This window comes from Saimiri boliviensis, chromosome 6 (genome assembly GCF_048565385.1).
Source record: "Saimiri boliviensis isolate mSaiBol1 chromosome 6, mSaiBol1.pri, whole genome shotgun sequence".
NCBI classification, from domain to species: domain Eukaryota; kingdom Metazoa; phylum Chordata; class Mammalia; order Primates; family Cebidae; genus Saimiri; species Saimiri boliviensis.
This window is the reverse complement of record NC_133454.1, coordinates 50,759,468-50,775,335: the sequence shown is the minus strand read 5'-3', so window position 1 is coordinate 50,775,335 and position 15,868 is coordinate 50,759,468. Positions and strand designations below refer to the sequence as shown.

Here is a 15,868-nt window from a genome sequence, read left to right as displayed (position 1 = left end):
GCAGCATTTCCATTACAAACACCGATTCTGAGACTTTTTAATTAAACTGACTTATCCAGCAAGATCTCAGCCCAGGAAAGAAACTAAAACGGAGCCAAGTGACAAAACTGTTGCAAAAAGTCAGCAACAGTTCTTTCCCTCCTGTCATCCATGGATGGGGGAAGCACAGAACGCTGAGCATCTGAACCGTCCCTCAATGGAAATAGGAGGACTAATATCATTAGAACCTCCCCAGGGCTCAAATATTAAAGACGAGAGCTGCGGTGGTTTATGACCTATGAAAAGAGTTAAAGGTGTGCATTTAAGCACCACGTTGCTAAATGCGCCTTCCAGCCTGAGCTAGGGATGTTTGAGACGAGAGAGTGACCCAGTGCAGTGTGACTGCCATGCCTCATGCTGCATACTTTATTGTGTATCACTGTGTCACCCTTCACTCCTCAGAGGTAGAAAACTTGGTGTCCTTTTGGCAAAAAGACTGACCTTGGACTATGTGTAGCTGAGGGCTTCAGGGTGGGCAGGCAGCAGTTACAGTGAAGATTCTGCTCAGTGAGTCCTTCTGCCAGAGTCCCTATGTGCCAGGAGCTTGTCTAGGATGAACTAGCCACTCTCTAGTTAACCATGGATCCCTGCTTTGGCAACAGAGCCTTCTAGGCTTATCACAGATCCATGATTATGGCATTTGCGTGGCGGTTTATGCTACACATCTCATGCCAAGTGGTAAAGTAGCCATAGAAACCAGGATCTCTTGCAGAGCCCTGTTTAATACAGGCAGCACGGCTGCCAGAGTGCCGCATTTAAGACTCTGGCGAGGAGTTTGAAGAGAGAAAGCAAGTAGAGAAAGAAAAGTCTCCTAGAAGGACGGGGAAAGGAGACTGAAGTTCCACTAGCAGTCACCTTTCTTGTCAGGCCCTAGGGAACTCCTGCCTTTAGAACGTTCCCCTTCATATTGCCCATGAGGAATGAATTGGGCCAGGTCAACTGGCCCAAGGTAAAGAAATCTGAGCCGTTTGGGGCATCACTCTTGGGAGTTGCTTTGAGATTTTTCTGTCCCGCAATTTCTAAGACGCTAAAGCGAGCCCAGGGTTGTTGAAGCTCTGGCCCAAACAGTAGTAGCCAACTTAACATTCCGCAAGCAGCTTGTAAACTCTCACCTGGAGCCAAGTTGTTTCAGCTTTTTGCCAAAAGAAAAGCTAACTCCCGAATACTAAACAGCTGATGATTTGTCTGTCACACTTAGAGCCATGGAAGTGGCTGCAGGATGGGCCAGGACGGGCAGGGAGGGTTGACCACAGCTGTGAGCTGTCAGGGACACCTCCCAACCTTGACGCGATGCATCTGCAAATCAGAATCGTTCAGGGACTACTAGACCTAACTCACTTGAGGTCACATGTGAAATGATTTGGATGAGATTCTTAACTCCAGTCGGACTGTGTTATGCGATCATGCTTGGTTCTTTGAGGCTGGAATAACCTTGGTAACCATTCACCAAGCAAAAACATGGCTTTACTTTTCAGGATGATGGAGCAGAGCTTAGTCCCAGAATAGAGTCACTCTTAACACCCGTTACTAGTAAGAGGAACACTTGTAGCCTCTTAGGGAACAAGAAAACATGACTTGCTAAACCGAAGAGACGTCCACATGCCTGAGCATCAGGCATGTTTAAAAGTGTTTTCCACTCCTGCATTTATTTTTCAATTGACAAGCTGGGGGCAGCTGTAGAATCTGCCTCTGGTTTCCTTGCCCACCTGATTCAAAAAAGGAGCCAGGAATCTGAAGAGGATGTCCCCAGGAAAGCCAGCATCTCATGGGACCTGAATGAAGAGGTCTGCACCCTAAAGGAGCAGGATCTGTGACTGATGGGGAAACCCATAGCCTTTCCACTTAGAAGTAACTTCTCATGGAATTGGTCAGAGTCCTTGCCTTGGGAATGGGAGAAAAGGTCAAGCAACTGACATACTTGGTCAGAGCCATGCTTCTCTTGGTGGTCGGTATTTCCTTCCATTTCTGGTTTTCGTGTGACTCCAGTAGCCAAGTGCCCCTCTGGGCAGCATCTTACACGATTGCTTCATGTCATGAGTGAGGCATAGCTTGCAGGTGCAGCCAGCTCACCCCGGCCCTGCTGCGTTGAGCCAATCCATATTATTATGAACACTCACCCACCCTCCCCACACGTGGAAATAACGGACTGAGATGACTCCAGAAACAGCTCTGCTTTTCATAGAGAAGGCCAAGACAGAGGCACTCAGTGAACAGGCACAACTCTATTAACACCTCCCACGTAATCCCAGGAGGTGGGAGTGGGGGTGGGAAGAGGCGGCAAGGCGCTCCTCACCGACAGTGTTCCCTGTAAATTAAACATCAGTTACCTTCTGTGTCCATCTGCAGTAATCGAAGGCAGGAGAAATGTCTTGGTGATTAACTGGTGGTAGTAAACTTTCTGATCAAAGTGATTATCAGAAGATAGCTGGAGAGATTACCCTTATAAATAAGTATCTGTAAAATATGTGTGTCCTTGAGGGTGGGGAAGATAATGAGAACCTTAGTATTGAATTTGGGCAAAGTACAGGGGAAAATAGCAACACAGAGCATATTTAGCTCAAAGTTCATGGAGAGCAAAGGGCAAGTGAACAGTTTTGGCTCAAGAAATTAATCCCACAGATAGATGCCTTGTGAGGTCTTTTTGTGTAGGGGAGGGTTTTGTTTTTCTTTGTCACAGAGCCTCTCTGTCTCTCCCCTCCCCCTCCTCCCTTAGGCTTCCAGAATATTCCTGTGTCTAGGCATGGAGGGGAGGCAGTCTTTTATTAAGAGTGGACAAGAGAGTGCCTTTCCCGAAATGGGTTAGAACTGTGCTGGACAGCTTCTCGAAGCTTCACTCTGTTCTCAGTATTCCTAGAACGGGAACCTCTTCACCTCTTGCGTCTTGTGCCTAACTTTCCCATCCTTATCTAGTCTCACTTGTTTTCCTCCCCCAGTTTTAAGACACACGGAGTGTGTTGAAAGACATCAATTTTAATAGGTCTGAAGCTCATGGCCATTGGAGATGAGTTAATTCTCATTCCCACAAGATTCCCTGTTTTGAGAGCTCCCTAAGGAAAACACAACTTGCTGTCTTTTCTGTTACTTTTGTCCCCCATGAGCAATTTTGCTTCTGTGCAGTTGGACTGAACATCTCCAGTGTGTCAAGCACTCTCCTCCAGCAGACACCACATGTCCAGCAGCACCCCATGAGGAATGCTCCCCTTCAACCAGCTCTGTCGTCTCTAAAAGGGGGGCAAAAAGTAACTTCCCTTGGCTGAGTTCTGCCTTGTTGAAATGACTTTCAAGACAATGGGGGCTGCAGCATCTGCGGTCGGCAACACTTTTGGCTGAGGAGGGATATTCCTCTCCACCACGTTTCAAGTCGAGCTTATTAGACACATTGCTGGAGGGGCTCGCTCGGCTCGGAGCAGGCTAATTGGCTGCAGTGCACTCTGCCTCCAACCCAGCTCCCTTCTCCAATTAAACTCCCATCATCCTGTTGTCCTGCGCGACCTGCTGCTGCCTCTGATTTGGCATTTCTGTTTGGGTTTGGGTTTGGGTTTTTCTGTAGTCCTTTCAAAGATAACTTAATGAAACACTTTAAATACTTCATTTTAAAATTTAAACTCTTTTAATTAAAGCACTTTTCATGGAACCCTCAGTCACGAGTTATTTCCCCACATCCTTCAGTACTTAATCTCAGAGCAGAATTGGAAATATTGATAGAAAGTGTAAATCATGCCCTCCTGCTGAAAGTGTTGTATCAGGTTTCGGCTCAAAAGAGCACCATTACCTTTAGCTGTCACGGATCTGTACACTTGATCGATAAACTTCAAATATTATTAGAGGTGGAGGCTTCAGAGATTTGCTCTGTTCTTTGGAGAGAGACAGAGATAAATCTTTCTTAAAAATTGACTTGAATTTGCACTCTCAGTCTTCCTGGTGAAATGCATTTCTCTTAGGCGTCCAGCAACTGCAAGGGGGACAGATTTATAGGCCATGTGCTTCTTGTACTGAAAGATTCAAATGGTAAATCCTTCACATATGACTTCACAAATCATGTAAAGTTAAAAGATTTTTACCGTTTCTGTTGCTGCTGTGCTTAAATTGTAAGGTACAGCTAGTAAATCATTTTAATGGAGGTGTCGTACTTGACTCAATAAAAAAAAAAGACAATGGTTTAGCTTCCACTCCAAAATGTTAATGTATTAATCAACGGGAGAATAATTGTTTTTTACTACATTATAAATCTCGGATGCCATTAGGATTTCAGCAAGGGGTGATGTAGCCACATTCCTAAATTAAAATTGTTTACACTGCCATACATCCATTCTGCATCGCCATAGCTCATTCTGGGTTCATTCTGGAGTTGTTCCCCAGCCAAACATGTCGTTCCTCAGTCGGAAGAAGACATCCTGAGGGAGTGATGCTTATAAAGGAAAATTAATTGCATTGCAAGGTGTTAAATAAATAAAATAAAAACTGTCTGTTGCCAATGGACAATTATTCCTTGCTGTCTCTTTTGAAATAGGTTTTTAGGTTTTAAATTGAGGCTTACTCCCTCATACATCCTAAATGTAGCAAGCCTGTCATTTGTCTTTAGTCTCATAATCCTTGTTTTATCTCCAGGCAGCCATGGCTTTTGAGTCCCTTGCTTTTCCTATGCATATACCTAATCTATCAGGGAGTAAAAGTCACTGGGCATCTATAGAAAGATGCTCCATCCTTGCCTTAAGGTGTTATTCAGAGCACCCTCACATTGTCAGGTCAACCTCCTTAATTAGGCTCTGCAACTGGAAACAGGTAGAGTGAACGCTAAGACTAGGTCAGGGCCAGATAGACTATTTCTTCCTTCCCTGCCTCCCTAAGCTTGTTCCACATGCTTTAACCCTCCTATGCTGTTTATCATGAAACTGCCTTCTGGGGAGAACAGATCAGTTCAGCACCGGACAGGTCAGCCTGTTCCCTCAGTGTAACTTGATCCATCTCGATTGTTCTCTCTGACTCCTCCATTAAAAAGGAAGGTGACCCTCTGACCCTGGAGACAGTGTCGCCGGGGCTTCTGGTGCCTTGTAGTAAGCTCTACATCCCTATTCCTCTTCTGATTTCAACAGATTCCCGAGCAGGTGAAGAAGGCTCGATCAGGGCAGTGGATCATGCCGTGATCGGCGGCGTCGTGGCGGTGGTGGTGTTCGCCATGCTGTGCTTGCTCATCATTCTGGGGCGCTATTTTGCCAGACATAAAGGTAAGCAAGGCTTCGGCAGGCAGGAGCAGCGTGTCCCCCCAGCTTCTCCCTTTGGGGACTTTACAAGGTTGTTCTTGATAGGCAGTTTGATGTATGTGGCCACATGGCCTCTCTGATTCCTGAAACTGGAAGGGGGGGGTAAAAAAAAAACGCAGAAATCTTAGCAGCTGCTGATTAGGACTCTGGGAGTTGATGAGCAGCACTCCTTGATTCAGATTTTCTCTAAATATGAAGCTTTGTAGAGTTGTTATTCTGCCATTCATAATTGGGGATACAGGAAAAATGATAAAGTAGAGGCTGGTGTGCAAGATGTGGCATGAACCCCCAAAGGATAAACACGGAAAAAGTGCATCCACAACCTACTGTTTTCTGAGGCAGAGGGGTTCCCCCTGTTCTCTGGCCCCAGACTCTGAGTAAGCTGGTCACAGTGGCTAGAAGACTTCCTTGGTTTGATGTGCCTGGGCTAAAGAAATTTTTTTGCCTTAAAAGCCACATAAATATGTATTTTTAAAATTAGTGCAATTGATTCAAATTGCCATTAATCATCACACTTATCAACTGTGCAGTCTGGATGGGCAATCATCTTTTCCAATGCCCCTCCTCTCTGCCCCATGCTGCTCTGATCCTCTTCTCCTCTCTTGGTAATTTATTCTTCCTTTTCTTTGTTCGCCCTTGTCTCTCTCAGTTGTTTTTCTCAAGCACTGTGCAGTGAGCTTGCAGAGTTTTCTAGGTGCTTGCATACTGCTTGATTGTTGAACTTGGGTTTGGGGGAAGGTCCCTTGAGCACAGCAGTGGAGGTCTGAGGTACTTAAGCACCTTTAGGATACAGAGTGCCTGTCTCAAGCATAAAACAGTTTAGGACGATCAGAGCTGTCCGTACTTCACCCTCGGCCCACACTCAGGAGGCAGTCTGGCCAAGAACTCCCAGCCTCTCGGTGGCAAGCTTGATAGAGACAGGAGGTAAGGCCAAAGAGCAGGACAGCATCTGAGCAGCAGCTGTGAAGGACCAGGGTAAGGGAACATGTGTGTCACTCTACAGCAGGAAAAAAGGATACCGAGAAGCGTTTGACCGCTTGCTTTCTCAGATTTGTCACTTTGAAAACCTGAAAATATAGGGAATGTCTCAACCTTTTTAAGTAGAAGACGCTTCAGGAATACAGTATGTAACAGGAGGAAGATTATTTGATTATGGCAGGCAGTTTAAGTTCCACCTATATAGCATACTGAGGTGCAGTCTTTGTCGTTCTCCATGTAAACTGTTGGGGTTTGGTGATAAGAGTGTCCCTAACTTTGTAACATCTGTCTAACGTCATTATAAAGTGGCTGTGCCAATTAGCAAATCCATGAATCCGGGTCCGGGCTAGAGTTACATAATGAGAGAGACTCACTTGCTCATTAAGAGAGTTCCCAAACCTTGACCCCAGCAATGTCAAATTCTTTCTCAATCTGGAACCTCACTCTAACATGGAAGACATAGGAAAATCAAACACACTTGTGCAAGTTCAAGCACATTCTCACCTATGCGTAGGCAATAATGTTTCATAAAGACAGGAGACTGTGGTTCAAATACATGAGTTGAGATGACGACAGAAGCATCATCAGGGCCCTAATTCATTTATTGGCTAATTGCTCTTCCCTTGCTTTGGTCTTTAACCACGTACGTGCACATATCTGGTCATTGGTCATTGGTGTTTACTGTTTATACGTTAGTCAGCAGCTCTCCAGCTTTCTGCATTTTTAGCTCCCACTCACGTCTTCTTCTGCTGACATCCTCTGGTCATAATCACTGCTCTAATGTCTCATTTGCTGAATTATATCGCAGCGGTTCAGTTGGAGTGGTGCCTTTGGAACCCCTGGATCCCCATTTGTCTCACCCACCCCGCTCTCTTCTTCCAATTGTTTTTTCCCCTCTGCTGCCTGCACACCACTTCGGCTGATGATGGCCATAAAGCAAGTTGCCATCTCTGTACCACTTTACACAGAGGCCATCAGACAGTCACGGTGCTTTACCCCTTCATCTTTCAGGTACATACTTCACTCATGAAGCCAAAGGAGCCGATGACGCAGCAGACGCAGACACAGCTATAATCAATGCAGAAGGAGGACAGAACAACTCCGAAGAAAAGAAAGAGTACTTCATCTAGATCAGCCTTTTTGTTTCAATGAGGTGTCCAACTGGCCCTATTTAGATGATAAAGAGACAGTGATATTGGAACTTGCGAGAAATTCGTGTGTTTTTTTATGAATGGGTGGAAAGGTGTGAGACTGGGAAGGCTTGGGATTTGCTGTGTAAAAAAAAAAAAATGTTCTTTGGAAAGTACACTCTGCTGTTTGACACCTCTTTTTTTGTTTGTTTGTTTGTTTGTTTAATTTTTATTTCTTCCTACCAAGTCAAACTTGGATACTTGGATTTAGTTTCAGTAGATTGCAGAAAATTCTGTGCCTTGTTTTTTGTTTGTTTGTTGCGTTCCTTTTTTTTTACTCCCTTTGTGCACATTTATACCCTTCCCCCCCAAATTTTGGATTTTTTCCAAAATCTCCCATTTTGGAATTTGCCTGCTGGGATTCCTTAAACTCTTTTCCTTCCCTGTTTTGTTCTTGTTTTTACTTTCTTTTGTTTATTTTTGTGGTAACTGCTTTCTGTTCCAAATTCAGTTTCATAAAAGGAGAACCAGCACAGCTTAGATTTCATAGTTCAGAATTTAGTGTATCCATAATGCATTCTTCTCTGTTGTCGTAAAGATTTGGGTGAACAAACAATGAAAACTCTTTGCTGCTGCCCATGTTTCAAATACTTAGAGCAGTGAAGACTAGAAAATTAGACTGTGATTCAGAAAATGTTCTGTTTGCTGTGGAACTACATTACTGTACAGGGTTATCTGCAAGTGAGGTGTGTCACAATGAGATTGAATCTGTCTTTAATTCTGTATCTAGACGGCTCAGTATAGATACCCCACGCTGTCCAGAAAGGTTTGGGGCGGAAAGGACTCCTCCTTTTTCCATGCCCTAAACAGACCTGACAGGTGAGGTCTGTTCCTTTTATATAAGTGGACAAATTTGAGTTGCCACAGGAGGGGAAGTAGGGAGGGGGGACATATAGTTCTGCTCTGGTTGTTTCTGTTCCAAATGATTCCATCCGCCTTTCCCAATCGGCCTTACTTCTCACTAATTTGTAGGAAAAAGCAAGTCCGTGTGTCGTGCGAATGACTGAATGGGACAGGGTTAATGTTTTCTTTTTCCTTTGTGCTTAGTTAGGAAGGCAGTAGGATGTGGCCTGCATGTACTGTATATTACAGATATTTGTCATGCTGGGATTTCCAACTCGAATCTGTGTGAAACTTTCATTCCTTCAGATTTGGCTTGACAAAGGCAGGAGGTACAAAAGAAGGGCCGGTATTGTTCTCACACTGGTCTGCTGTCGCCCTCAGTTCTCCATAGGTCAGAGCAGAGGTGGAAAAACAGCATGTAGGGATTTTCAGTTACTTAATCAAAACTCAAATGTGAGTGTTTTTATCTTTTTACCTTTCATACACTAGCCTTGGCCTCTTTCCTCAGCCTTAAGAACCATCTGCCAAAAATTACTGATCCTCGCATGATGGCAGCCATAGTGCATAGCTACTAAAATCAGTTACCTTGAACATATCTTAGATGGGGAGCCTTGGGAAAAGGTAGAGGAGTCCACGTTGCCATTTACATTTTTTAAAGAAGTGTGGGGATTTTCACTGAAATGTCTAGGAAATCTAGAAGTAGTCCTGAAGGACAAAAACTCAACTCTTACCATATGTTTGGTAAGGCTCCAGACTCCAGATAACAGTCCCTATGGAAAGATGGCATCCAAAAAAGATAGATCTCTATATATATATATATATATAAATATATATTCTATTACATTTTCAGTGAGTAATTTTGGATTTTGCAAGGTGCATTTTTACTATTGTTACATTATGTGGAAAACTTACGCTGATTTATTTAAGGGAAAAAAAGTGTCAACTCTTTGTTATTTGAAAACGTGTTTATTTTTCTTGTTTTTATTTTAACCTTTGATAGAACCATTGCAATATGGGGGCCTTTTGGGAACGGACTGGTATGTGAAAGAAAATCCATTATCGAGCAGCATTTTGTTTACCCCTCTCCTGTCCCTAGGCACTTAACCAAGACAAAAAGCCACAATGAACATCCCTTTTTCAATGAATTTTATAATGTGCAGCTCTATTCCGAGCCCTTAGCACCCATTCTGACCATAGTATAACCACATCGAAGGGTGAGAATCATTTAGCATGTTGTTGAAAAGTTTTTTTCAGTTGTTCTTTTTAGAAAAAAATAAAAACAAAAAAAAACAAAAAACAAAAAATCACACCATTGCTCACAGAATTGGCATCTCATTTTTGGGACCTTCCATCTTTCTGTTTTGAAAAGTGTACAGTAGTGCAGTGTTCCTGATGTAACTTTATGGCTTACAATGTTGACATGTCTCAGGTTCATGTGTTTCGATTGGTGTTTTCCGTCTCAGGTAGATTGCAAAGTGTAGGCCCCACACATTGGAAAAATAATAATAATAAAACAAAGCAAAAACAGGAAATTATGGATTTTAGTTGTATATTGGTTTATGTATTTTTTCTTAAGTATACAGTGCACTGTTTGAAATGTATTGTTGAGTATTACTTTGTACAGGTTGATCACTTTTTTTAGAGTGAAGAAAGAACAAACTTGTTTTTTGTGTTTTTTAAAGGAATATAAAATAATGAAGGATGTATAATTGATGCCAAATAAGCTTGTTCTTTAGTCACACCGACGTCTTACTTTTCCCTTTAGGCCAGTTCTGTTTTAAGGTGTACATGGACAATGTTACAGTGTAAGAAACTCCATATCCATATGTTCCCATTCGCATTTTGTATTGGTTCATGTATACCATTTTTACAAAAAAAAAAAGAAAAAAAAAGAAGTACTATAAAATATCTGTCTTCTTAATAAAAAAAAATTAATGTTACAAAGTGATCCTTTAATCTCTTTATGGACTTCTTATGGACGCCGAGTGAGAGAAGAGATGGGCCTCTGGTCCCAGCTTCCTCCTTAGGACCGTGTGCAGGGCCAAGAATGCTGGCAGCAGATGCTAGGACCTGCTGCCAGCTGGGTTGCTGGGGTCCGCATTCTCTCTCCTCCTCCGCTCATCCTTCCTGTCCTTGTTCTCTTCCCCACTCTCCGTGGACAGGTGAGCCGGGTGCCGTGGCTGAGTCTGGGCTCCTGTGTGGACTCAGCGATTTGTGCAGGTGTGCGAGCTGTCGTGGTGGGCCCGCGGGAACAGGCCGCTCCTGTGGACGTGTCTCCTGCACTCATCCCCTCTCTCACCCCCCACCGCCCCCAACTTCCCTGTGTTGGCTGCTCCACCTGTCTCTTATTTTGGGATTTTGTGTCTTTAACAATTCATTCTACCTTCTTCATTTAAAGTTCTTTCTCCTTTCATAAACAGAAGATGTGAGCCGTGGAGGACTGGCTTGGCTGCCTGCAGAAGAATGTTCTCACTTACAGTTTAGGTTGCCGAGACTTCCAGGCCTGGGTAGACAGCAGGATTTGGTCCGTTGTCATCGTCCTTGCCTTGCAGGCCAAAGTGAGCAATGACTACACATCATGGTGGCTGATCTTCTAAATGCGCAGATAACGTCTGGCCAGACCCAAAGTGCCCTTTTCCCACCATCCCCCCAGCTGTGGTTGAGTTCCCCTTTCCTCCCTTGGCCATGTAATGGGGAAAGTTCCACAGGAAAAGAAAAGGTAAGCTCCAGAAAGGCCGAAGGCTGTGCACCTCCCCTTGGGCCACATCCATCCTGGCCTGGCCTCTTATCTGTCTGTGTAAAAAAATCAGTTAACCAGATAAGCAGTTACTGAGCACCTGCTGTATGTCCAGCATAGTGAGGGATGCAGAGAAGTATAAGGCAGTCTCTGGAGGCCAGGTGGGGCGTCAGTTATTCCACATGAAAACATGAAGTGACCCTGAGCCATGGATGTCCCACCAAATACAGCGAAGCACAAGGAGCGCTATGAGAATTTTCTGGAGAAGCGACATCAGTGAAGGGAAGGGAAGAGACATCCCCAGACAGCCTCACGCGGGAGCTGGGACCCCAGCTGAATCTTAAGGGATAGTTTCGTGGAGAAGGAAAGTGAGTCAGAAGTCCAGAGGGCAACAAGCCCAGCCAGCCGCTGATTTGTATGGGGAGAAGAAAGAAATCAGTTCTGTGTGCAGGGTGGGCTGTGTCTTGTGGCTGTACTAAAAAGTCCAGGCAGAGGAGTCAAGACTTCAGTGACCTCTCCTAGCCTCTGCCGGAGGGCAAGGAGCAGTAGGGAGCACTCGTTCATTGCCTCTCTATAAAAAGACCCAGAGAGATGGAATAGAATAAGGATCAAAAGAGCGCAGTAGAATGAGGCTGCCTGCATTCAGATCCCTGTCCCATCACGTAGCAGTGAACCCTCCAATGAGTAGTCCAGCCTACCTGCAGAGCCCAGTCTCCTGCTCTGCAAGGTGGACATCACCATAGTCTCGAAGGTTGTTAAGGGAGATCAATGAGATATGCAGTCAGCACCCAGCGCTCAGTCAAAAAGGTGCCAGACACTACATGTTCATTACCTGTCAGTCACAGGATAGAGGAGATGATGACTCAAAAGATAGAAGGTTACCCATGGCTATGAAGAAGTAGTCACTATTCAGAGGGAGCTCTGCGTGTTCCTGTGCATATAGACACATCATGCTCTTGCAAACCATGACTTAAAAGGTTTAATGACCCTTTTCACCATTCCTTAGCAGAGTTATGCCAAGTCACGTAGCATGCAGTATGTTCAGTCTCACCGCCCCTTTCCCCCTTGTCTGCAGCATGAGGCTCCAGGTTTATGCTGTACCCTACAGAAAAGGGACCCAGAAGTTCCTTGAGCTGAGGCAGACAGGAGTTGGTGACTGCTTCACATTTGCCTTTTGAGCTCCACTAGGTATGCAAATGAGAAGGTGCTAGAAGCGGTCCCTGCTCAAAGGAGCTTGATAAGTTGTCTGCTCCTTCATTTGAGGAGTGTGTACGAGAGTAAAAATGGCCCTCGTTTCCTCCAGAGAGTTTTCACAAATGTTTTGGCCTGGCATTATCCAAATACATCAACTGGAACCCCGAGGTGATATGCAATTGTTAATTGGTGCAATCTTTCACTGTCCTCTGTCTACTTGAAATGTAATTCTTATGCCACTGTGGACTTACTCCATGAAGACATGCTCCTTTAATTCTGTCATCCAGAACCTCAAAGAAACCATGCAGTCACGATGCTACAGGTAGAAAGACCCTGCTTAAGTGAAGGTATTTTTGTTTTATTATAAAATTATGCCCAAGATTGATACACCTTTTTGCCAGAGTCCCAAATACACAGTGCTTTGTCATGAAGAAATGGCAGCCAAATTCCTTCAGGGTGAAATTTGTATTCACAGCCATACATGTATAGTTTTGAAGCACTCGGATGTCCTGGCTCCCCCACCACCCCCATATAGGAGAAGAAAGAAGAGACTCTTGGCCATCATCCATGACCTTGTGGCTCAGTACCATATTAAAGTCCCTGGAAGTCACACAGTAGTCACCCAGCAAATACCAGCTGATTAAAGGGAGAATAGTCAAGCACCTGGCTGCCTGAGCCTTATGTTAAACCTAATCTGAATGGGCTACCAGTGCTGTATTTCAAACCTTGATGTTGGCATGTTCATCCTTCCTGCAGGTGGCTTTGAAGAGTTGAGCCAGCCAGTCTTGAGAGCTATTGGCCCCATCATTCTCAAGGACCCACTGGAATAGTATCAGGGAGTAACATTTTTGGTAATGGCTAAGCAAAGCCTTAGCATTGTATCATACATTGTGAGGGGCCTTCAGAATGCGACATGGCATATTTTAAAAGTGCAAACCATAGTCGTTGCCTTTTTTGTATTTTTCTCAAAACGTTGAAATGTGCCTGTAATAGGAGCTACACGATCAGTGCCCCCACCACGCTCTCACATCATTACACATGACCATTCCTGAACTGAGACCTGAAAGCAAAAATCTTCTCTGTTTTCAAGTCTTCCAACCCTCAGCTTCCAGGCTCTTCAGTACACAGGAAACTTTGTTTTGTCCTTTATGTTTTTTTGTTTTTTGTTTTTTGTTTTTTTTTTTTTTATTTTTTCATTCCCAAATGAACATAAAACGTCTACTGCCCCTGGCGGTCAGTGCTGGGAAATACAACTCGAGCCTTGCCTATTGAAATGCGGAATTAATTCCAACAAGGAACTGACCTTGTCTACTGCTTTTTCTCTCACACGCTTGCACACCCACCTCCGCTTCCCATTTTACTCCATCCTAATCCTTCAAAGTGTTGAGCTGGGGAAAGTGAGGACCACTACTAAGGGGCAAATCAACCGGTTCTCTGGGCCTGGGACTTCAGCTGCCCTCCAGATGTGCACAGGTTCACAGTCATATTTCAGACATGACCGCCTCGAATCTTCCTTAAGAGCTATCTTCTCAGGTTAATTAATCACCAGGCTTAAACTTGCTGTTACCAGCAGGAAGTCCATCCTGAAGTCAGCAATGTTACTATTGCATCTTCTAATACTGTTTATCCTGCATTAGTGTTTACTTAGGGGGAAAATTGATCCGTAATTGATATTTCAGTCTTCCAGAGCTGGTGTTGGAAGAGCCTAATGCAGGCCTTTAATAGCAAGCAAATATTTAAATCCCTTAATGGTTGCTGAATATTGAAATGTGTGACTTTATTACTCTTTTTGGTTTGTTTTCTCTGTAGTTGTGTATTTCATCGTTTAAACTTGCAGTGGATGCTGGCAAGCTCAAGTCTAGCTAATCCACAAAAGCTGTTTGCCCAGACACAGCAGACCTGATTAAAAAGTATTGCTATGGAAAGGAATCTTCTGCACTAATCAGTTTCTGTTAGCTAGTGATGAAATTACTATCCATCTCTCTCTCTTTCTCTTTCTCTCCCTCTCTCTAGGCCTGTTTTCTCTAACCTCCTCTCCCAGAATAAAGTGATGGGGGCAGCTATAGTGTTGCAATTAGGAACATGAATCTTTTATCGTTTGGACAAGGAAGGGAAAATGCCATTACTGTCAACTGAAATGTCCTACTTGGGTTTTTTGCTCCTACTTCCCTGCCAAAGCCCATTGCTGCTGCTGAAAGTGTGTAACATTCACAGCTGTTCTTGATGGCTTGATTCTTAACACAGCCAGAAATGTAGCCCGGGAGATGCTTAAGACAGTTTATGGAAAATAATAGATTTCCTTGCAGAGACACCAATGCATCGAGAAGGGCCTTGAGTCACGTTAGCCCCAGCCAAGATCACCAATTTTCTCTCTATCTGGCTTCAGTTACAAAGGCTATTGCTTTAAAAAAAAAAAAAATGCAGGCCCTCTTGAATTCTCTGTGTTTTCCCGGTTGGTTTCTATCAGCACCCACAAGTCTCTGGCTATGGCGGCCTTTGTCTCACCACTCACCTGCAGCAGCCATAAGACCTGAAAAGAAGCCATGTCTACAGAAGTGGAAAGAAAGGATGCTACCAAGGGGAGAAGAACTCCCAGGAAAGCCACCAGATGAGGAGAGCTGAGACTAGGTCCACCACCAGCTGGGCGCTCCAGAGACAGACGGCTATGTTGGATGCCACCTCCACCTTCCCAGCACAAGAGAGGGGTCCTTCCCTCCCTGTGTGGCATCTCTGCGTGGCCATCAGGAATTTCAAGAAGTGGTGTATTTAGTTCCGATAGTCCCATCACTGTGCCCTGACCACTCTCAGACCCAGCCGTTAGTTAGGGTCCTCTGGGATTGGCACTCCCTTTGGCAGGGAGGAGGGAGTGGCTTCCCAGTCACAAGAATGGAACCGCAAACAGTGCCTCACAAGTTTGCAGCTTTCAGACTGTTTGTACAAAAGCATGTCAAAGCCATGTGTCTCTGCCCCACTGTGTCTCCCCAGTCGTGCCTGGAAGTAAAGGTTGGAGGATACGGGCTGGCAGGCAATGGCCAGCTCTCTCTCCCTTTCACTCTAGTATCAGGCGCAGACACCCCCCGCGAGTGCCACCACTCCCCCACTGTTTTCATTCTCAGCTTCTCCTAAATGGAAACCATTAATCATACTAAATTGTGCAATGATTCCGTGATAGGGAGAATGCTGATGGCAAAAATCATTCTCCTTTGTTGTGCCAGGCAGGCAAAAGGCAGAAGTATTAGCTCGTCGCCCTGCCTGGCTCCTTGCAAATGCTGACCATGTGTTTGCCTACGCAGCTGCCTCTATGCACACAGCTTATTTTAGCACTGGTCTAAGGCATTCCAACTGTTGACAGAAAACAAGGCCATTTCTTCCTTAGTCCCAGGACTGCCAGGAAGACGGTAACTACTGGTGCTCCCTGAAGTCTCTCCCATCTCCAGGTCCCCAGATCAGAGGTAGGGATGATACAGGACTCATGGGGAAAACTCAAGATGGTCTCAGATGGGGTGAGCTGGTGGGGTAAGCCGTGCCCCCTAGGCAGTTCTGCCAGCTGGATTGCAGAAGAAGCCAGGTGTGGGTACCAAGGAGGCTTTTGCCTTTCAGAGTTTGATGCCTGCTTCGCTTTCGAC

The 15,868-nt window shown here is 44.7% G+C and overlaps 1 protein-coding gene across 7 annotated transcripts in view; it reads left to right on the top strand.

Annotated features, from left to right (window-relative positions):
• Positions 1-10,259, top strand: part of CADM1 (cell adhesion molecule 1) — a 334,707-nt gene extending 324,448 nt beyond the window's left edge. For all 7 annotated transcript variants that reach the window (XM_003923677.2, XM_074400634.1, XM_003923678.2 and 4 more), the window contains 2 exons: positions 5,133-5,264; positions 7,290-10,259. In XM_003923677.2, the coding sequence (XP_003923726.1) occupies positions 5,133-5,264; positions 7,290-7,408 (251 nt within the window). In that variant the 3' untranslated portion in view covers positions 7,409-10,259. The remainder of the gene's footprint in view (positions 1-5,132; positions 5,265-7,289) is intronic.
• The last annotated feature ends 5,609 nt before the right edge of the window (positions 10,260-15,868 follow it).